The sequence below is a fragment of the Hydra vulgaris genome, chromosome 04, assembly GCF_038396675.1.
Source record: "Hydra vulgaris chromosome 04, alternate assembly HydraT2T_AEP".
Classification (NCBI taxonomy): Eukaryota; Metazoa; Cnidaria; class Hydrozoa; order Anthoathecata; family Hydridae; genus Hydra; species Hydra vulgaris.
In genome coordinates, this window is record NC_088923.1 from 11,601,282 (window position 1) to 11,625,467 (window position 24,186).

Consider the following 24,186-nt stretch of genomic DNA (forward strand, 5'->3'; position numbering starts at 1 on the left):
ATCTGTTTTACCATCCAGTCTGAATTCAAATGAACAACCCCAAAATCAAAAAAGTGTTAATATTTCAGATTAATCTTCTCTAGGTGAGTTTAATTGTAATGAAAATATTTTGGTCCAATTATAGACAAAATTAAGATTATCCGAAAGAACAGTGAAATCTATAAATAAAGAAATTAAAGATATACCCTTCAAACTTATAGATGACAAATTTATTGAAACAAAACCTTTATCAAATTTGTCTGCAAAGTATTTATCAAATGACATGGTCAACTCTAAAGATCTTTCTTTGCTCAAATATTCAAGCTACAGATGTTTTGGGTTATCTAGCAAGTATATGCTTGCCTACAGTCCCTCCTGTTAAAAAATTAAAAAGCAAAAGTAAAAAAAAACAAAAGAATTATATAATAATCTTTACCATCAATTTTATGATTTTCATATAAAACTACTGATAAAGAAAAGTTATTAAAAAAGCACCACTCTGTTATAGATCTTAAATTTTAAATTTAAATTAATTTCTATTAAAGACTCTTATTAGATGTCTGATTTGCGTATCAATAAAGCACTACAACTTTTATTCAAGCAGTTTTTATGTGTGCAAGGATTGCAAGACCCTATTCTTGGATCAAAACTTTATTAAGAGTACAAACTTGAGAACTTATACAAATTTTACATAATGGTGAAATGCATTGGCTTAATATTTCAAACTTTTTAGGCAGGGATCAAAATTCAGTAGAACTTTTTTACTCCTTACATTCTGGTTTAAGTCTTTGTGCAAAGATGCAAGTAAGATCACTTATGAAGGTTAAAGATTCTCTGTTAAAAATACCCTTCAAAGATTTTCAAAAACAATTAGGTGGGCTTGATTGTGTTCTTTTCGCAATTGCAGCAGCAACAGATTTATATAATAAACAGGAGCCTAGCAGAAAATGTTATAAGCAAGAACTTATGTGGTTGCATTTGTTAAAATGCTTCAGTGACAACTATTTAACTCCATTTTCTACAGAGACTTATGAGAAAAAAATAACAACAACCTGAAGTGCTTAATTTACCAATATACTGTCGTCTCCCTGATAATAAAGAAGAAGAAATGGTTAAATGAGAAAGTTGTAAGGAGTGATTTCATTTGACATGTCTTTTCATTCCAAAGACTACATTTCTTCCTGAGAATCCTGATTGCCCTTTACATTGGAATTGCAGCTCATTCATGCAGCTTTGGTTTGTTTATTTTTCATTTTTATAGGTTATATTTTCCTTACAAGTTTTTTTTTTTTACTGTTATAGGTTGTTTTTTTTTTTTTTGAAATTTAAAATGGATATATTATATATGTATATATATATATATATATATATATATATATATATATATATATATATATATATATATATATATATATATATATATATATATATATATATATATATATATATATATATATATATATATATATATATATATATATATATATATATATATATATATATATATATATATATATATATATATATATATATATATATATATATATATATGTATATATATATTGTTGGTAAAAAAAGTAAGAGGCAGTCTGGAGTAAGACGCCTGCAAAGAATTCATTTGTTTACCCTGTTTGCTTTATAAGATTCAAAGCTAATATTAGTGGGTAAAGTATTGCATATATTAAAATAATTATCATAACTTAGAAAACATCAGGTTTCAAGAGGTTCTGAATATGTAAGTATTTGAGCTGGACGAAGTGCAAAAAATTTGGAAAATTTTAAATTTGCAACCAGCGTATAGAGCATAAAATTTCCTTAATTTAGTAACAAGTAACGTTTTTATAATTTTTCACCATCGATTTTTAGAAAGTCTTTCATACCTTGAGGCATTTCCTCGCGGTTTTAGTTCTCTAGAGCATGATTAAGTACAGTTGTATCAATTATTTAATTTGCTCTTTATAACACGTATTTTAATTAAAATATTTCGAATTCAATCTGGTTCCTTGACGCATTTAAACATCGAAACGACGCATTTAAACGTCGTAATTTAAACGCATTTAAAAACAGAACTTGTTTATAAAATATCTTTATAAAACAACCAAATCATATGGAAATGAGAAAATTTAAAAAAATAATAAATTTTAATTTGAAAAATTCGTAAACGCTTAAAAAAAAGTTATTATTCTAGAATGTTAGGCAAATTAAAAAATAATTATAAGCGCCCTTGGCAAGTAATACAAGAAATTACTGACAATCTAAAAACATCTTCAGGCTCCCTCCCTAAATGATTATAGTTGATAACAAATGCATTCATAAGTCAAAAGCTATATCTGACATATAATCAGAATTATCTTATGATGAGTTTGCGCTTTCAAATAACTAAAAAAAATGATGATGATGTAACAATATTACTAACTATCGCCCTGTAACTATCCTTTCTACTTTTTCAAAAATCTTAGACCGTATTATGTACAGTAGAGTACATAATACGAATTATCTTATTTACAATAATCTTTTACATAATAATAATAATCAAAAAACAACACTTTAACAGAACGTGCAATCATCCAGTTTGTACGAGAAATCTGAAACTCCTTTTAAAAATTTAAATTTCTGTGTTTTTATTGGTTTGTCGAAGGCATTCAATACTGCCAACCATGAAATCCTGCTCAAAAAACTAAAATACTACGGAACTATATAATTATAAAATGGCTTCGAAGTTACTTATCAAAGCGCAAACAATTTGTTTTCAATAATAACGGTAACCAAAGGCATCTTCTAAATAATTCTTGAGGTGTTCCTCAAGGTTCTATCCTAGGGCTACTTTTGTTTTTAATCTATATAAATAACTTAAATAAAGCTTTAAACTAATGAGTATCATGTTTGCCATAACACCAACTTATTCCTAACTAACAATGACATATTTAAACTCTTTTCTACAATAAATGATGAACTTAAAAATATATATACTTGGTTCAAATGTAACAAGTTAACTCTTAACATTAATAAATCCAAATGGATTCTTTTCCATTCGCACTCTAAAAAACACTACTTACCCCAAAAATTTTTAAAAATATTTATTGATGAAGAAATAAAAAAAGATTTATTACAAAACTTTTAGGAGTGGTACTCGACGAGAACATTACATGGAAACATATTGGCTTTATTCGCTCGAAATATCTAAAAAATAACGGAGTCTTATATAAATCCAGATCATATCGAAACAAAACAGCCTTCAGGGTTAGAGTCAACCCAACTTTATTACTCATTTATTCACAACTATGCCAACATAGCTTCAGGAAGCACCAAAAAAAAGCATGCGATCCACTTGATTAATTTTTTAGATCGTTTTACTCATTCCAAACCATTATATATATATAGATGAAAATACTTAATGTTTACGAGCTCAATGTTTATTACTTTTTATGCTTTATATACATGTGGAAAAACGTTTTAATTTTACCCGTCTTTAAAGACCTTTTTTCTCTAAAACCAATTAATAAATACTTAGAAATAACAATTTTTTATATAAACCAATTTGCAGAACAAAGCTTAACAATTGTTGCATTACATTTGGAGCACCATATCAAGAGCGGACGCAGGATTTCAGCTTACCTCATCAAAAAAAAAAAAGGGGATCATACATCATGTTGTAAGTGATTTAACTACGCCGGCTGTACAATTAAAAAAAATTAAAAGGGAGAAAAAGAAACGGGTAAGTAACAAAAATTGAGAACGGAAAGAGAAACCAATATCCTAGTTTTACTTGTCTTAATGTGAATACGATTAAAAACTTAAAAGTTAAGTAATCATAAGGTTGTTTTTAGCATTTTAACTAATACAATCCTTAAATATGGTAAAAATTAGGAAACTTAAAAGAACAAAGCCTGACTCGATTAATTGTGGTTATTTTGCAGTAAACAAAGAATATATATATATGAAAAAAAAAGGAGAAACTAAGACTACGCTACTTTTGCTTGAATTGGTAAAGCAAAAACTGTTTTGTTTTGAATTATCAAAACAATTTCAAATCTTTTCAAAATATTTTCAATCAAATTTCAAGACGCGTTTTGATGTTAATTCAAAAGCTTAATTAATTGAAATTTAAACAGTGCTTTATATTGTACTTTACTTATCATGGTTTGACAATAGTATACTTTTTTGAGAATACTTTAGTTAAATCCTGGTACAATGGTGTAAACTTGCAACTAATTAAATAACTGCTGCAGATGCTTCAGGTATTATTTACATAGCAGAGTTTATTTTTAAACGAATCAGATTGCTACTTTTAGTAGTGAGGAACCAATTAACTTTTCCAATTTTCTCATTCCCTGCAAAGTATGATTTATACACTCTAAAAAAAGTTCCGGTTTAGCAGCTTAAAATAACTCCTTGTAAATAAATACTCCCGGAGTACTTATTTCCTAGTCAAAAAGTACTCCCTCAGTCATTTTAGGCTAGTAAATAAATACTCTCTTTAGTAAACAAGTGCTCTCAATGAGACTACTTATTACCTTTAAATTAAATACGAAAAGCAATCTTTAAATGACAACTGATTTTACATTTGTAAATTCTGTTTCATGGTAAACTGAGCAGTATTAAGTTACCGTTAAGTTCTTAAACTTTTTAAAAACCAAGTGAACTTATTGCGGCCGTGGCGCAGTGGTTAGAGCGCTTACTTTATAAGCAGGAGATCCAGGTTCGAAACGAGACATATTTTCACGTCACGGTAAGGAAGCAGGCGTGAACTTCCTGGTTAAATGCACTTCCGCGGTGCTCTGTGACAAGACCGTTAGGTCTTCTTGAAGCACCTAAAAAAAAAATCAAGGCTGAAAAAACCTTTTAGGACATCGTAATGTATCGCTGTGTCGTAAAATTGTTTCTTCAATATCGAAAGTAAATTTACCACACTTTTAGAATAAAAAATGGCGCGACATGTTGATTTTGTAGCAATTGAAAAATACCTCAAAGAAAAAGTTTAACTTCTAGAAATTAGGGCTGATAAAGGAAAGAAATCTAATTTTTGAAAAGCTTGGAAAAATTTTAGCATTTTATCATTATTATACCGTAGCAAAAAGTTAGTCTTGTAAATATTGTTATTGCTTGTAAAGGTCAATAGCAAAAGATAATATCTGACATTCATTTTGGTCTAAGTAAAAATTCCAAAGCAAAAGCAATGGCATCGCCCCGGGGAAGAGATGCAACTCATCACAAAATCTTTAGCAGGTTTTACTGGCACAATATTAAATTCGACGTAGAAGAGTTTATTCAAAAATATGATCAATGTCAAAAACATGGTAGAATAATAAGTTCTTCAACAGAACTGCATTTCATTCCAATTGTAAGTAAAACAATAGAACAAGTTGGAATTAATATTTGTAACTTGAAAGAGGTTGATAGTTGTAAACATTTAGTTGTCTGTATAGACTATTTTACAAAATGGTCAGAAGCTAAACCTCTTAAAAACAAAACTGCTGATTCAACTGCACTCTTTTTATATGAAGTAACCTGTTGACACGGGTGCATTAAAATACAAATTAATAATTCAGGAAGAGAGTTAGTAAATGAAGTCAGCAAAAAATTGCATACAATGACAGGAACTGAGCAAAGGGTAACTTCTGCTTACCATCCCCAATCTAACAGCTTGTGTGAATGTCAGAAAAGAACTATAAAAGAAGCATTAGTTAAAGTACTTGGTGAAAAAGCTGTGGAATAGCCCTACATTTTTGAAGGAATATTATTTGCACAGTTAGCAAGCACACCGCATACCATACCGCATTCAAAAACATTCAAACTGCTCAAAATAAACAGCAGAAAGATTATAATAAACTCCATCAAGCACCTCATTTGATTGGAATTAGTGATAAAGTTCTTTTAAAAAATCAAAAAATAATAGATAGAAAAGGAGGAAAATTTTTATTTAAATGGCTTGGTCTTCTCTTGATCTTCTCTTCAGTTCATCTGTTTGCTGATGATACAAATCTCTTGCGCATCAATAAATCGAATCATTCTTTATGTAAAAATGTTAATTTGGATCTAAAAGGTATAGTTCACTTGTTAAATGCTAACCTAATGCATCTCAACATAGAAAAAGTTGAACTATTTTTTTTTTTATCTTCGAGAAAAAACTACTTTAAAAAATGTTGAAATCAAAATCAAAATTAATGATAAACGGCTGTATCCTTCAAGAGTTATTAAATACCTTGGTTTATTATTTGATTGCAACATAATTTGTAGCTAAATGACAACATGGATGCTGCCTAAGTGCTCAAAAATGTTCAAATAATCCATAACAGCCAGTTAATAATAAACATATTCAACTTATGCATAATGGTTCATGCCATTGGTTTTTTACAATTTGCTCTAATGGAGTCAATATTTTTGATAGTCTTTATAATTCACTGAATCCCGTTTCTTTGAAATGTGTTCAGTCTTTATATAAAAACAGTGCTAATAGTAATGAAGACTTACTTATAACTTTTCTGCCTGTACAAAAACAAACAGATGATTTAAGTTGTGGATTGTTTACCTATAGAAAATGAACTTTGATGTATTGAAAATGCGGGGACACTTGTTATTATGTTTAAAGTCTCAGCATCTTTCACCTTTTCCACAAAAGAATTTTTTTTATGTATAGATATTGTATTCAAACACAACAGTTACAATTGTATAACTTTATAAACTGTAAATATTTCCATTTACCTATTAATTATTTTTTTGTACCAAAACCGCAGGCTAAAAATGGTTCTGGGTTCCAGTATTAGCATTTTTTTAGAAAAGAAAAATTAGGAAGAAAGTTTTAATAAGGAATTTTCTCATCCCAAGGAATCATAGGAATTTAAATACTACAAGATATAAGTGTTTAAAAGAGAAATAAAAAATAACAACGGGAAACCCAATAAAATGATCTGAAAAGGGCCAAAGCGTATGTTTTAGGAGGAGCGAAGAGCCGATTACCAGAAATAACAGTACAAATAGGAAAAAATTAATCCTCTTGATAAAATTTGGTGGTGCCGCGGTATTTTTATGATATTTTTGAAAACTTTAAAGGAAGTAAAATAACAAAAGATGCAAGCGCTTTTCAATGTAAAAATACTGTAAAAACCATTTGTTTTTTAACCAGCGTTGTTACGCTAATAATTATGTAATCAGTACGCATCAGAAAGATGCGACGCGCCACCTCAAATTCAATGTTATATTTATACATTTCATATTCAACTTTAGGGTAGTACTTATATCCTGGGGAAGTATTTATATTCTAGGAAATAAATACTTCCGTGAGTAATTATTTCCTAGGATATAAATACTCCCGGAGTACATGTTTCCAAGGAAATAAATACTCCGGGAGTATTTCGGGAGTAATTTTAGACTGCTATACCGGTAAAATTTGCATCAAGTGTTCAGGCTATTTTTTACGCCTGAAACTTCAGGCGAAACAACTGAAAGTTCCATCGTTGCGTTCTGATGATACCTTTTGCCTGAACAGTTCAGAACTAATTTAGATCAACAGTTACTGTTGATATAAATTAATCCTGAACTTTAGACAAAACGCACGAACCTGTAAAAACCTGAACCTAAACTTTTAATCCTAATTTTTCGCTTTTTAAAAGAATGTGCTCGGTAATGTTAAAAAATTTAAACACTCAAGAGTTAATCATTTGATTTCAAAAGGAATTTCTGTGGAAACAACTGCTAAATTGTCGAGTAAGTATTTACTACATATAAATTTAGTTTTAAACATTAATGCATAAACAAATTAATCTATTTGAAATAACTTTGAAAATGTTATCTTTAGTATACTTACTATTTAAAGGTGAAGATATTGCAGGGTTCATGGCACTTAGGGAAAAGTTTTTTAAATTCTGAAAAATCAGGGAATACCTGGAAAATTCAGGGAACTTTTTTTGAAAATCTTTAAAATCAGGGAGAATTCAGGGAATGTTTTTTAGTTTTGAATATAACTTGATTTTGCAATATACAAATTTTGAGTTTTTGTTTTTATTGAAAGTTGCTCACTACAGTGGTTTTATAACTTTTATAATATATAGGAATCATATCTTTAGATAAATATTTAATCAAATATAACAATATAAGATATGGCTTCAGAAAAGACCTATTTTCAAGAAGATTGTTTACAACAACATATTTATAAATATTTGTTAGTTCCTGACGCTCATGCAAAAACTAAAGCTCATTGTAAAAGATGTAAAAAAATCGTTTGAATTGTCTAATATGGGTATTCAGGCTGTTAAAAGTCATGCTGCAGGTATTAATATAAACTTTTTTAATGTGAAAGTAAAAAATTGAAATAATGTAGAAGTAATGTTTGATTAGTTCTTGGTTTTATATTATAATCTCAGTTTTTAATAGATTGTAATCAACCTTGAGGTTGCTGTTATTGTTTTCACATTACTATTTCAAGTTTTGCAAGTTAAACTGACTGTGACAAAAAAGATAACATTAAAATGTTAGACATTTTTGAAACTCAAATTGAGCAGCCGTGGCGCAGTGGTAGCGCACTTGCATCAGAAACAAAGGGTCCGTGGTTCAAACCCACCTCTGGGCAAGTTTTGCGACATCGGTTAGGAAGGAGGCGTGAACTTCAAATCAAATGTTCATCCGCGGTGCTCTGTGATAAGACCGCAAGGTCTTCTTAGAGCACCTAAATAAAATTAAAAAAAAAAAAGTTTAATCTTCAATTATCTTATTTTAGGTAAAAAGCATCGACATGCTGCAAAGCCTGTTAGCTGTTTCTTTTTTAATAGAAAAGAGTTGTGAGCTGAGCCACATCTAAGTGGGCACTGAAATCTACAATGAGCTGCTACTCTAATTCATGTGCAAATTTAAACAACACTTTTAAAAAGATGTTTCCTGACAGTAAAGGTAGCAGAAGATTTCACCATGAGTTCCTCAAAAGTATCATACATTGTTAATCATGGACTAACACCATACTTCAAGAAACTCTTAAAAGAAGAAATCACAAAATCAGATGGTTACATCGTATCTTTTGATGAGAGTTTGAATGACATAACTCAAACATGTCAGATGGACCTACTCGTTCGATATTGGGGTGTCAATGACAAAGTCAAAGTACGATATTATGAAACAGTCACGGATGCAAAAAAATACCTTCTTTTTTATTGTGCAACAAGGTGGGTAGAAAGCAAATCTGTTGCAGGTTGTGGCATTGAAATCTGGCCTAATATATGCAAGTAAATCGAGTTTTGGGAAAAGTTACCATCTTCAAAGCAACCCAAATTGAAAAGCTTTTTAATTGTCAAAAAAGCTATTAAAGACAAACTCATTCTTTTAAAATTTGAAGTTTTTAGCTTTGTTGCCAGCATATTAGAGCCATATTTCTTGGCATACCAAACTGACAAGCCAATGATTCCATTCATGTATAGTGACTTAGAAAAGCTATTGCAGGCCATACTGAGCTTGTTAGTGAAACACGAAGTTATTGATAATTGGCCTATACCAGAAGTTGACTTTCATAAAAAAGATAATCTACTTAAGGGAAATCAAATCAAACTAGGATTTGCAGCTGAAACAAGATTAGCTTCTTTACAAAAGAAAGATATAATAACAATTACTGATATTCAAAGTTTCCAAAAAGATTGCACTAATATGTATGTACGATTATTTGAAAAGTTCCTGGAGCAAACTCCATTAGGGTCTATTATTGTACGCAATTCTCAGGTTTTTAACCCAAATGCATTGATAACAATGACTCCAGAAAACGCTGAAAAGAAGTACAAATCTTTATTGAACCACTTGATTAACTTAAAGTATCTTTCACCAGTCTTTTCTGATAAAGCTATAAATCAATTAACCAATTTCTTTAGAGAATTAAGGATTTATCAAAACAATTTTCATGAATTCAATAGAAATAGAGATAGTTTATATATACATATTACTAAACACAATCTTCTCATTTAAAGTAATAAAGAACTGTTGAAACATATTTGTATACATATATGAAGAATATTTGTAGAAACGAATTAGCAAAGTTATATTATATGTAATATTTGTAAAGTGCATATAGTGTTACTTTAAAATACAGATGTTAGAAAAGTTAAAATTAGCAAAGTTTTGTAATATTTTCAGAATATTCTAAACAACTTTAATAAACAATTGATTCAAATCTAAAAATGTGGCATATTGTCCAAATTTATTGATAACTTAAGACATAAAATGTTCATTGTATTAAGTTTTTTTTCAACTAAGATGTTTTTCTTGTAAGAGTTTAAGAAATTTAGTTTCCGTTCCTGACTACAAGAAGAAAAAGATAATGATCTAGTCGGATTTAGAATGGTAAAAGTACAATCAGGAGTGAAGAGCCGGAAGGAAAATGTATGGCTTCAATTTCTGCTCCATTTCAAAGTTTTTTAAACTTGTGGCTCTTACTTGCAAGTACGCTGCTCAGGCTCTGGCTCCAGCGGCATTAAGTATTGTCAAAGAATTTCGAATACATATTTTATGTATTAAAAACTTGATTTTATGTATTAAAAAGAATTGTTTTCAAAATGTTTAACGAGTTGCTAGTTCCCAGTTATACAGACATAGAATGAATGGAAAATCTTTTCAGACTGCTAAATTGAATTGAAAATTCAAAGTGTATAGTGCCGAGAACGGCTCCATTCACTTTGAATTTTTTAACGGCTTCGACTTCCTAAAATCTACGGCCCCGGCTCCCATGGCTCCTACGGTTCCCCACCTCTGAGTGCAAATGCAATTGGAGCACTTATTTGCAGACGCCCATGATTCTTAAAAAAAAATTTTTTATTTTTTTTAAAGATATAAGAAGCTTTTTTTTTAATTACTTTTTCGTTACTGTGTATTGCCCTCATTGCGTATAATAATAATATTACTATTGAAAAAAAACATCAGAAAATTCTAAAAGTTTTTGTATTAAAAGGGTTTGCTTAATTAACTTTTAATGAGGAACTTTCAAATTTAACTTTAATAAGGGCACAACTATTGCTACAACAGTAAAAAAAAAAAATACGCAATACTGTGCCTGCGTTGACTATCAACAACCCGACTAATAATTTTTAATTTTTACTACCTATATTTTTATACTTTATTGGTCTGTTAATACTAATTTGAAAAAATTATTATGCGGCCATACATTTGCAAACTGCTTACAATCCATAAAATATGCAAAGTATACGCAATTAATTCCAAATTTATTTTAACTTTTGTTAAAGAAATATTATTGCTTGATTGATATGCACTTCTGTTTTTGCTTACACGTTTTGAAAGAAATGATTAAAATAGTAACTTTTTGTTTTTTATTGACTCAAAGATTTTTATTATTTTTATTTAGAAAGAAGATTATATCAACTGTAAAGTAGTTTAGCTGTTTGCTTTGAAACACTGGTCTTCTTCAGTTGATCTCATATGCTTCAGTGTTTGCTTTGAAACAAATTTACACAATTTTAAGAGATCTTTAAGACTGCAAAACTATATGTGACCTAATTTAAATCGTGTTAATAATACTACATGCAAGTCGTTTAACTACTTTATGCTATGTCAGCTATTTCTAGCTATGTCAGTGTTAGTAACATTAAGTTAAGGTAGTGTTAGATTATGTGAAAGAAAATTGGTGCCTTTAGAAATGGTATTATGTGACGCTTTTGTAGTATTATTAACGTATTTTAATTTTATGGAGTCATCTACTTTTCTAGTATTATCAAGGTATTATTTTAATACAAAAAAACAGTGGAAACAAATAATTCCTTAATTATTTAAAATAAAAAAACAAATTCTAAGTAACATATTGTAAAATATCTCACATTCATATATACAGGGTATCATTTATTAATTAACATGGTCTTATTTAACTCTTTATTCTTTTGTAAACGATTTTTGCAAAACAAAAACTAGTACAAAAATGCCGCTTTAGTAAATATACTTCAGCAATAAACGTCGTTTTTATAACTATGATGCAGTTATAAAAATAGAAAGAAACAATTTTACAATACTTTTTTTATGGGTTGTTATTGCCATGAATAAACGCTTCAAGTTTTATAAATAGATGCTACAATAGTTATTCTAACTTTATAATTCAAAGTACAATGTTCATTAACATTTAATAGTTGTTTTATTTTGAAATACCTATCCAATAATACAATTGGCTAGTAAATAAATAATAAGAAAATGTAAAAGTTGTTTATGATTATATCAAGTGTGGCGTTTTTTAGCGTTTAATTTACAGACATGGAGCAAAATTCAAAAATTTATATGTTTATACTTATGTCAAAGACAAACGCTTTGAAAAAGGTTGCGATGATTGGAGCTTGGTACAAAAAAGCCCTAAAATTTTGGAGTTTGTACCATGTCTGGAAGTTAGCTATTTATATATATATATATATATATATATATATATATATATATATATATATATATATATATATATATATATATATATATATATATATATATATATATTTATATATATATATATATTGCAACGAGTCAATATTTAATATTAAATATTGACTCGTTAACGTATCGCGTCAATAACAGATGATGCTATTAAAATCGGTTTATTTCGTTTTGATTATAAACAAAATAAGTAAACTCTAAAAATAAATAACATTTTTCAACGTATATATATATATATATATATATATATATATATATATATATATATATATATATATATATATATATATATATATATATATATATATATATATATATATATATATATATATATATATATATATATATATACAGATATCGTGGCGACGGTTTTTATATGGGTGGGAGAGTGGGAGAATCAGCATATTTAAAAAAAAATAATTTTTATATTATGTTTTATGCTTTAATTTGAAAAATCAGGAATCCGGTGGAGAGGCTAGGTCTCCCTCGATCTCTGATATACGAAAAGCATTTTTTTTTATAGGAACTAAGTCATACTTTTATTGTTTTGAGAAAAATAAAGAAATCTAATTTAGTCAAATAAAGTCAATAATTGTGTAATCATAAATGAAGATAATGAAATTTTTTATTTATTCTAAAATCAGACTTTAAAATTAGAATTAGAAATTAGATTTGTACCTTTTTTAATAAAGAATCCCAATGTTGAAAAAATAAATTTTAGAAAAAATGAACTTTTTGAAAAACACTCTTCAAATGTTATAATAATTATATTAAAATAATAACAACAACAATAACAACAATAACAACACTAATAATAATAATAATAACAACAACAACAATAATAATAACAATTATAATAATAATAATAATAATAACAATAATAACAATAATAATAATAATAACAGTAATAATAATAACGATAATAGTAATAATAGTTTAATAATAATAAATAAATAGCAATAGCAATAACAATAAACAATGACAATTGTAAAAATACAAACAACAATATTATTATTGAGAATAATAAAATACTAGAAATCTAGTGTTAAGACAATTTGTAACAAATATTTATAATAATATAAAAATAATGGAAATCAGAAAGTAAAAGAAAGTGAAATTTCGTCATAATATCGAATTATTCATCTCGGTTTTTTAATAGACGCTCTAAAGTAGCTATATTCGTTTGTTATTCTACAATTTCATTTGTGGAATTTATTGTTTTTGATATCATAAGTCGTAATTAACACTTATTTTGTAACGAGTAGCAGTTTATTTCTTTAACGACCAAAATCTCCGTCTGTTTACTCTATTATAATTTATAGGCACATCCTGGTTTTCTAATTTGCTTCTTTTATGATCAGAGATTGATTCAGTTTTAAAAGGATTTATTTAAACTACTTTCGGCTTATTACGAAGCATGTATGTATAAACTTTTAATATGAAAAATTTACTCTGCTCAATTTACAAGCTCAAATAAGTTTTATTTTACGGAAGAAAAAAGTTTTTAAAAGTTTTAAAATATTTTACTTAAATTGGTTTTGTGTTGTATCTTTTTTTTTACTATTACTTTTTTTTTATATTTTATTTTGTTGAAATTTAGTTGTACTATTAATCTTATGATATAAAATACTGGTAAATATATATGAAAACTTTTAAAATTACAAACTTTTATATAAAATTTATTGTGACTGATCATTTATTTTTCGCTCAATTCTAGTTAAGTATATACATCTATTATTGCATATGGTGAAATTTATAAACTTCTGGAAAGTTTGTACATGTATGGAGCTTTTCTTATCTGAAGACAGTGGATATTGGTGTGAAGCTCAACACTGACTGATTTCAGTAATTTGTGGATGTAATCTTTTTGAAAATAACCACCTAAATAATCTGCTATTTCTAATACGTGAGGAAAATTACCAAATATTTTACATACTGTCAAATAAATTTCTGTTGAGAAATAGATACCTATCTTTCTTAAGCCTTGTTTCTTCCATAACGTAAATTGTATTGGAAATTTAGGTATTTTGATAAAACTATATACTTATTTATTTTGAAACTGAACTGCTATGAGAATGCCAGCACGAAACCGTATGTTACCGAATTTTGGTCACTGCTTAGTTGAGTATAAAGATATGCGATTTTTAATTATGGATCGTCCCTCAAAATCTAATATTGTGCAGTTTGTTGAGGTATGTATTTTTCTAATGTGATGGATTTTTTGTTGCAAAAGTTTTAATCAGTTCTCTTTTTTATACATGTTATGCTCTTTTAAAAATTTAATTCCTAGGAGTTAATTAGTCTAAACTAAATTTTAATGGCATCTTGCATGAAAATTCATTATAAATTTAGTTTTGAATTTCAATTTTATAAGTGATAGATTCATTATAAAAGTATTTAATTTTGTGATATTTCAGGACTTAAAAGAAGGTTTTAAGTTTAAGTATTAAAAAAAGTTTTTATTATTAATTAAATAATTTTAAAACCTGATATTCTAAAAATTGGATATATTTTTATTGAAAACAGAATATTTCACTAATAATGGGAAAAAAATATTTTTGTGATGATATTGTTACCAGTTATAAGATTTTTCTGGAAAATTCACTTTAAGTTTCCTGATGACTTTTGCTACTTATTTGTGATAAAACTGTATAAAATAATGAATATGAAAGTTCACTTTAAGTTTCCTGATGATTTTTGCTACTAATTTGTGATAAAACTTTAAAAACAATGAATACAGCAACATTTACATTAATTTTTGCAATAATTTTTTTTTTTGTAAAAAAAAGTTATAATGGAATAATAACTAGTTTAATTAATTTGTACATTGAAATTCTTCCTATTTTTAAATTATTCATTTTAACATTTGAACAAAAAGAACCGTACACCCATTGAATTTATAAGGAGCAAATTGAACTGGTAAAAACAATTTCAACTTGTCTTAGCCAAAGATGATAAAAAATATAACAGGAACAGAGTTTTGAACCTGAAAGGTAAAAAAAACATATCGTCATTTGAGTTACAAATACCTTGGAAACAATGCTGAAAAATATTTGTTAAGAATAATTATTTGAAATCCTGACTTCAAATCGTCATTTTTTAGGACCTTGCTAAAAGCTTACAATCCTTCATTTAAATGCCTTTCTATGATTGACCCAATGTCTCAAGGTCGCAAAATTATAGAGAGAATACTAAAAAAACTTCCAACTTTCTTTTCTACTGTAGATATAAATAAAGTAGTATTTAATTGAGAAGTTATGCAGCTTCAGATAGATATAGCGCTTCCACTCTTTTTGCAAACCTGACCCTGGCAAAATTATAAGATTTAGCAGGGGTTGATAGCCAGGGCTAGAAAAAAAATTATGGTTCTTTATATATTATAATTTTATTCTTATATTTACTATTTGTTAAGTACTGGCATATATTTATATATATACCACAATTAAGTTATGAGTTCTTTTAAAATAGAGGATATGTTTAAAAACTAGGAAACTGTTAACTGAAGACTTAAAAAGTCGTAGGTTGTATAAAAAAAGAAAACATGAAGACGGGTAAAGTTATAAGGTGTTTTTGATGTGCAAGGAAAAAAACTGGATTAATAAAAAGTTTTTACACTTGAAAGAATAGATACAGTAAAAGGATGCAACTTGCTGAATAAGTAGCCAAGAAAGAATGAGTTTTGGTTTATTGTAATAAAGATAATAGCTCGTTTAAGCATTGAACACGGCTAGATAAACAGCATAAAAGACAAAGGCTTAAGCCATGATGATGATGATGATGATGATGATGATGATGATGATGATGATGATGATGATGATGATGATGATGATGATGATGATGATGATGATGATGATGATGATCATGTTGATCATGTTGATCATAATGATGTTTTTATATGCATATACAGGCTTGGCCAGGAAGGTGTGCGATTTCAAGTCTTTATATGACCACACATATAATCTTTTGTTTTGATGCAAATAATGTTTTGTTTTAACCACGGTTTTTAACAAATGCGCTGAAAAAATTGGTTTTTAATTACGTCAAAAGTAAATAACTTCGACACGTTTTTCTTTACTAACATTTTTATATTAGCAAAACGCTTGTTTAAATACAGTAAACTCCCAGTTGTTCGAACCTCCTAGGGAAATTAAAATTTACTTTAAATAACCCAAAGTTCGAATAACTGAAATTCTTCTTTAAAGTAACTTATTTCAAGTTACTATCAAATTTTATCAGAAGAAGAGAGTAAAAAAGAAGAAAAACTTTTAAATAAGATGTTTTTTAAGTCTTTACCTTCTAAAAAATAAATTTAAAATAAAAAAATAAAGTCTTTACAATTTATAAGAAAAATTTATTAATGGAATCATGCTTTCCAAAACTTAACTTTTGTCTCTTAGCTCGAAATTGACTAGACTCAATGATTATGTCTTCTTAATGCTTAATCCAGTAAGTTAAAATGTTTTGAGGAAAACTAAACTTTTTGGCTTCATTCTTTTTAGTTTAACCTTTTTCTAATTTTTAAAGCCAAAATGGTTATCTCTGATTGATAATTTGACATTTTTGCTCAATTTTTACTATAAAATTTGCATAAAACAAATAGAGTGTATTAAAAAAGGGTGGTTGATTGCACTAGACAACCCTCACAGTACGAGCATGGTACTGCCTTCTTTTGTGTTGATGTCATGTTTAAATTTTTATTGCGCTATGTTTAATGTGTTCAACTTTTTTATATTTTGATAACTTTATTTTTTTTACAAATATACATACATATATTTTGATTAAATTTGTTAAAGTTATATGTTGAAATACAATGCAATAGTATCTTGAGCCGAAGGAAAACTTCGAATAACTGACAGGGTGTTTAACAAGTGGAGCTAAAAATTATTTCAAATAAATGAAATTTCGAATAACTGCTGGTTCAAATAACTGATGGATATTTGCATAAGTTTGTTAAGAAAAATTCACGGGGAATGATAATTGCTCTGAATAAGCGGGAAATTCGAATAAGTGCCAGTTTAAACAATGGCAGTTTACTGTATATAAGATTTATTTATAAGTAAAATAAAAAAAGTAAAAATTATTGGAAAAAAAAAATGTTTCGAAGTGACGACTTTTAATAGTGATGATCTCTTTAATAAACTTTATATGAGAATCATAAAAGTTAATTCACTTGAAAAAAAGAATGATTTTGTTGAGAAGAAAAAAAAAAGACGCATCATCAAAATATTAAATATTAATTAAATTGTTATAAATTAATAAATTTATAATATTAAAAACGCACTTAAATAAATTAACAAATCACTGCTAATGATTTTTTATTAAAATTTTAATGAATAATAAATATATATTTTTTTATATTTATATAAGTATAAGTTACTACCACCTGTGTTTGGTAATGGGAAGCCTTGACTATTGGTGGCAGAAGTTTTCATGTGTAAAAATATTTAGAGCTTAGTAAAATTATTAAGACATCTCTAAGTATATTTAGTAATCCTAATATTAAGCAATCATTTAGCATGATGAACACCATAGTTAACTAAAAGACAAACTGTCTTTATATTTTAACGTACTCTGCTATAGCTTCATTTAAGTATCAATTATTAGCAAACAAGATTACAGCGCTAGGATACTTTAAGAGGCAAGATATATTGCATGACTCTATGTTAAAAAATGGAATCGCAACGGAAAAGTAGAAAAGTTGAAGGAAGTATTTTTAATATAAATTGAATGGGGTAAAAAAAAATTGACTTGCATGAATGGTGCAAAATAGTTAAAGAATCTATTATTGATCATGTAAAAGAGTACAGAAAAAGAAAAACTGATGAAGGTTTCGCAATAGAAAATAATAAGATAAAAGTATTGATTTCTGAAACATTGTCTGACATTTTAGGTTTAAAAATTAAATAAATTATCACACTTTGCAGGTTGTTTAAAAACTGGTAAAACTGACATGTTTCAATTGATTTTAGGGCCCTGGGTCAAAATCGAATTGTGAAGCTGCTAAATTTAAGTTTCATCTATACAATTAGATTGTAGATATGATTTTATAAACTTTTTAATACTAGTAGTATTTAAGATGGTCCCTAAATCATTGGGGTTTAGAAATAATTTGTCCTGCCGTCAGAGTGACCCTGCTCTTATATTACTTTGTTCCATTTAATGATATAATGTTAAAAATTAAAACAAATTAAAATTACTTTTATTACAATCTATTTTGAAAAAAAATGATCTCCATATTTTGACTAAAACAACTTTTAGTCGACTAAGTTCAGAAGTCAACTAAGATTAGAAGACTAATTTTAAAAGTGTATTAGTTGATTTTAGTTAGCTTTAGAAAATTTATTATTCAATTTAGTTAACAGTCCAATTATTTAAAAGTATTAACAACACTAAATAAAACATTTGTTTTTCTGTTTTTAATGTAATTATTTGATTTAGAATTTAAAAAAATTTTCTTGTTTTGTTTTGTTGTTTTTTAAATTATTTTGTTTCATATTTAAATAAAATGTTTTTTTTTTAAAATTGTTTTTTTGCTGTCTCAATTTTAATTAAATAAAATGTTCCTTTTGCTGTTCTTGTTTTAATATTCATTTAGAATTTAATCAAAACATTTTTTGCTGTCTTAATTTTAATAACAAACGAAGATGAATTTTTAAAATTGCCTAAAAATGACCATCTGGCTAGCACTTTTTCGTGCCTTGGCATTAAACAGAGAAGACTGTGTAGTATAGTTTACCTAGAATATGACTAAATATTTTAACATTTAATGATGACTTTTCATTCTTTTACATTAAAATCTCATTAAATTTATAAATAAATATATTTTATCAAAACATCCTAACGCTGTGGTCAAACTGCTTTAACAATGTATTTCATGTGTGGGCAGACAAGATGGTAGAAATCTTATGTTTTGAGTTTACAAGCATTTATATAAATTGGATAGCATTTAGCTAGCACTTGTTAGCATAGCGCATAGCTAAACATTTATTCCTATTAATACTTAGTAGCCTATCTTGTGTCCATGCATATGTACAGTTTAAATTACATTAAAGTTAGTCATGTAACTCATTAGAAAACCTGATGGACATTTTTGTATTATCAGCATAAATTTTGAAAATTTTTTAGTAAAAATACTAAGAATAGTATGCAAAAATCCATTGTAAAACAAAAATTAAAACTTAAGTAAATTTGTCTTTTCTATATATTTATTTTTCTTTAAAGTTGTTTTTAGTTGTAAAGAAGTTCTCTTTAGCAACTTTGTATCTAATTCTGTTTCAATCCTTAGTTTGTGTCCTTGAATCCTTGATACTAGATACATTGATTGAGTATAACTAGTGCTTTAGTATATTAGGTTATCGTAAATAAAAGTATTGAAACATATATAAATATTAAATATAATAGCAACAGGTATTTATATGATAAGCTTTTTTCAATCAAGTTGATAGCAGTACCACTTGTGTAAAAATCTTTTTAATTCAAACTTTTATTTTTTCCTTAAAGTTTTAAAAATTGTTATATGATTTGGAATTTATTTCTTAGTGTGTCAATAAATTCTGAGTAGATTTTAAAGTTATCAATAGCTACATTATAAAACACTTCAGCTAATGTTTTGCCAGCATATTTAAAATTGTATTGTCTTTCCAAAAGAGTTTAAATGCAATCCATAAGTTTCTTGAGGCAAAATTAGTCCTGAAAGCTGGCGTAAAAGTGGAGCCATTCTTCGTTCAACTGGATTGAATGCACTTCTGTGTGGTGCATTTGTGGCAATTATTAAAGAATCCAAAGGAAAAGTTATGAAGTTGTGAATGGCCATTTCTATTGTTTTTTGATACCTGGGGTTTTCATCTGGTCCTCCATCAGTAAACATTATAACAATTGGCTTTGTTTTACCATTTAAATCCAACATAATGTTTTGAAATAGCTGTAGTTCATATAATTTTATATAATCTCTTGCGTAATGTTTTGCTGATCTTATTGAAATATAAGTAAGACCCGAGTAGCACACAAATTCTTTTTTACTGAATCCAACTTTATTAATTTTCAGCCCAGCATAGACTGATGGAATAATTTTAGAGCATGAAGAAAATGTCAAAATTGTGATCTTACTTTATATTCCATACGCAGGATCAAGAGAGCTTGTAAAGTAGCTGCTGGGAGACCAATTGGCACTTTTACTTAGTTATCTTGGCTCATTAAAACAACTTTTGCTGCTAGTCCTAAGAATGATGCCAATTCCTTTAAATTCTCACTTGAAGCAAAACAAAATTTTGTATCCAGATGATTTTTGTGAAGGTCTTTTCCTGCTTTAATGAGTCTTGCAGGAACAGTAGTGACATGCTTCTTGCTATCTATTGTGTGATAAGTTTTTGGTGTAAGATGATAATAGACTGTTGATCTGCCAGTTGTGAACCCTTGATTTTGAAAAGCTTCTGTTAACTCAAAAAGGGATTCAACTGTTCACCAAATCTTGCATCTTTATTTGTCAGCTGCAGCAGCACCGTGAATGGCAATCTGAATAAAAGTTGATAGTAATTCCGGTTGACTTTCAATAACAGAAGAGCATCCAGCCTTTTCATGAATTCTTAATTAAGAGGCAATCTCAAGATGATCTTTTAACGTCTTGTTTCAAAATCATTTGAGGATAGTCATTTACAACTATCCTCAAATGATTTTAATACTTATTTTTTCTTTTTCCAAATCTTTCTTTTTTGAGCTATCACATTGAGGCAGCATCCTGCATCTTCCTTGAAGCAATAGCATAATAAGTTCTGTCTCCACAATTGATAGCTTTTTGGTCAAAATGTCTTGATTTGGTCAAAGAGTGTGTTGATCATGTGATAATAAAGTACTTGAAGTTTAAGATATTTGAAAGGTGGAACTATTTGCTTGAGAAAGTGGAACTACTGAAGTTAACAACGCTGAATGGTCTTTGAAAGATGTTGCTTTTGAACTATTGATGGTTTTGAAAAAGCTTGATATAGTTTCCTTGGGATTCTTCTTTGTTGCTTGAAGCTCCAGAATCTTAATTTGCTATTTGTTTTGAAAATTCATGATCATTTTTTATATATTCCAAAAGATATGTTGCATTCAATTTGCGATTATGATTTTGGTTTGCTTGGCAGATGTGCATTAGTCCATGCATTGTAAAGCTTTTTGTAGCAAGTATTTTTATCCATTAGATTCAAGACAAAAAATAAATAAAAAAAGTTTTAATATCAGAAATTCAATATTTATATGTATATATATACATACATACATACATACATACATACATACATACATACATACATACATACATACATACATACATACATACATACATACACATAACTTCAAAACTACTATAAGTTTAATGGCTATGTTATAGCATCCACTGTTGTTTGGAGCCAGAAACACTTTTGATTTAAATTAAATTAATAAGATCTCTACTTACACAACATATTTAAAAAATTTCACTTATGTATGTGTAGAAAAAAACAACAAGATTAAATCAAAGATATCTTACTTTGTATTTTTAGCAATTGTGATTTAGATTTCTCTGAAGTTTTAATTTTTTTTCATTTGCCCCAATCCAGTCCCTCAGTTGATATAGCAGTAACTACCTTGTATGTTCTTTCTAAATTAGTTGATGTATGTACTGAAGCCCAGACATCTCAGTATGACGCTAGATAGCCATTGTAATCAATATGACATCAAATTGCCAATCTAAATGCGCTTTATATATATATGATATGTGTGTGTGTGTTGTGCATATATATATACATTTCTTTGATCTCTTTATTTTTTTTAATTATTATTTTTTATTTCTTTTGTCTTATAAACCTTTTTTGTTAAACTTTTTTGTACTCTATATGATTTGGAAAGTTATTTATAAGTTATTTGCTCTCTCAGATTGTAAAAACATGTTAATAATATTAAAGTGATTTTAAATATGCAAAAATAGTATGAAATGTACAATTTTTTAAATTCTAAAAAAATAAAAATAAAATAATAGTAGATTTAGAGTATAAAAAAATATTATATTAAATAAGTTTTGGTTTGAAGTTTAAAAAAGTTTTTTTATTATTTATTATAGTAACATTAAAAGCATAAGTAGTATATTTTTTAATTATTGTTTTAACTTAATTTTATTTACAGTATTATAATCTTTTTTGACATAATAATGATAATCATAATAATTGTGCCTAACTTATTCAAAATTTCCAGGAGTTGAAGAAATGTGATGTACATGATGTTATAAGAGTTTGTGAGCCAACCTATAATAGCGATTTGTTAATTAAAGAAGGAATCAATGTTACTGTAAAAAATAGTTTTTATAAATATTTTTAACTCTTAATTTTAATTCAAGCAATTGAATCGGCATTAAAGTAAATTAAAATATTATACACTTTAGGATTGGCAGTTTGATGATGGTGCAGCTCCTCCGCGAAATGTTGTTGATGCTTGGTTGGAACTATTAAAGTCTCGTTTTCATGAGCATCCAGGAACAACAATTGCCATTCATTGTGTAGCTGGTTTAGGAAGAGCACCTGTATTAGTTGCCATTGCCCTTATTGAAGCAGGTATGAAATATGAAGATGCAGTCAACCATATTCGTAAAAATCGTAGAGGAGCTATCAATAGTAAGCAGCTTGAATACCTTGAAAAATACAAACCTCATAAAATATTAAATAATAAAGATAAGTCTGGGTGTTGTTTACAATGAACCTTAATTGTGAGAGTAACCAAAAAAACTATGATATTTGATGTACTCTGACATCCTTTTGGAGGTACCTTGCTCTTTTTATTTAAAGGTTAACACTAAAGTACTGAACAGATCAAGTACTTGATGATTGAATCCATCAACACATTTTTTATATTCAGATGTATTTCGAACTATGTTCTTGTGTGTTTGACTTTCCTAACACTATTATGAAGGCTAAAGTATTGACTAATGAATGAAAAATGAATTATTTAATACGTAAAATTTAATTCCATAAATAATTTTGTAAAAATTTAATATAAAGAAGTAGTATATTGTTTACAAATAAATTAAATTAAAATAGAATGTAAGGATAATTTTTTGTGAAATTTCTATATGCCTATATATATATATATATATATATATATATATATATATATATATATATATATATATATATATATATATATATATATATATATATATATATATATATATATATATATATATATATATATGTATGTATAGTTTTTTTTTTTTTGAATTATATAAATATGTATTGGAAATTATGTATAGAAGAGAGTTATCTTTATTTGGTTACAAAATCTCATTAATGTTGTCTTTGAAGTAAATTACAAAAATAAATGTTTAACAAAATTAATACATTCATTGATAGCTAAAACATTTCGGTAAAACTATAGTTCTTAAATTAAATTTGAAAAATTGATTTAACATCCGAAAGTTTTAGAATGTAAAATGCATATTAAGCTTTATGAGTTGATAGAAGAGATAAGTTGTAGATATATCCAGTGCTATAGCTAGTGGTTCTGTACCTCCTCCCCCTCCCTCCACACACACACACACAAAATATCAATAGGGCCCCAATTTCTTAAAAAATTTCTTTTCCCCTAGATTTTAGTTATAATTAAAAAAAAAGCTCATTTAATTTCCAAAAGCCCCTAAATTTTGCAAATGGCCCCCTACCCCCACCCCTCCTCTCTGGTTAATTATATATATTTTTTTAATCCAATAAATGAATAATTATAATTTTAAACTTAGAATAAAAAGATACTGGTAAAAATATTACATAATGTTAAAAACATTGAATAATTAGATTACAAATAAAAAGAAAGGAA

The 24,186-nt window shown here is 27.3% G+C and overlaps 1 protein-coding gene across 1 annotated transcript; it reads left to right on the forward strand.

Annotated features, from left to right (window-relative positions):
- Positions 1–13,643: 13,643 nt before the first annotated feature.
- Positions 13,644–23,424, forward strand: LOC100203983 (protein tyrosine phosphatase type IVA 1). The gene is made up of 4 exons (XM_065795458.1): positions 13,644–13,788; positions 14,087–14,561; positions 22,576–22,668; positions 22,763–23,424. The coding sequence occupies exons 2-4, from the start codon at positions 14,439–14,441 to the stop codon at positions 23,072–23,074; spliced, it is 528 nt and encodes a 175-aa protein (XP_065651530.1). The 5' UTR covers positions 13,644–13,788; positions 14,087–14,438; the 3' UTR covers positions 23,075–23,424.
- The last annotated feature ends 762 nt before the right edge of the window (positions 23,425–24,186 follow it).

Coding starts and splice junctions, on each gene's coding strand:
- LOC100203983 (XM_065795458.1), top strand. CDS start 14,439: ATGAGAATGCCAGCACGAAACCGTATGTTACCGAATTTTGGTCACTGC. Junction 14,562..22,575: donor ATATTGTGCAGTTTGTTGAG/GTATGTATTTTT, acceptor CAAAATTTCCAG/GAGTTGAAGAAATGTGATGT. Junction 22,669..22,762: donor AAGAAGGAATCAATGTTACT/GTAAAAAATAGT, acceptor TATACACTTTAG/GATTGGCAGTTTGATGATGG.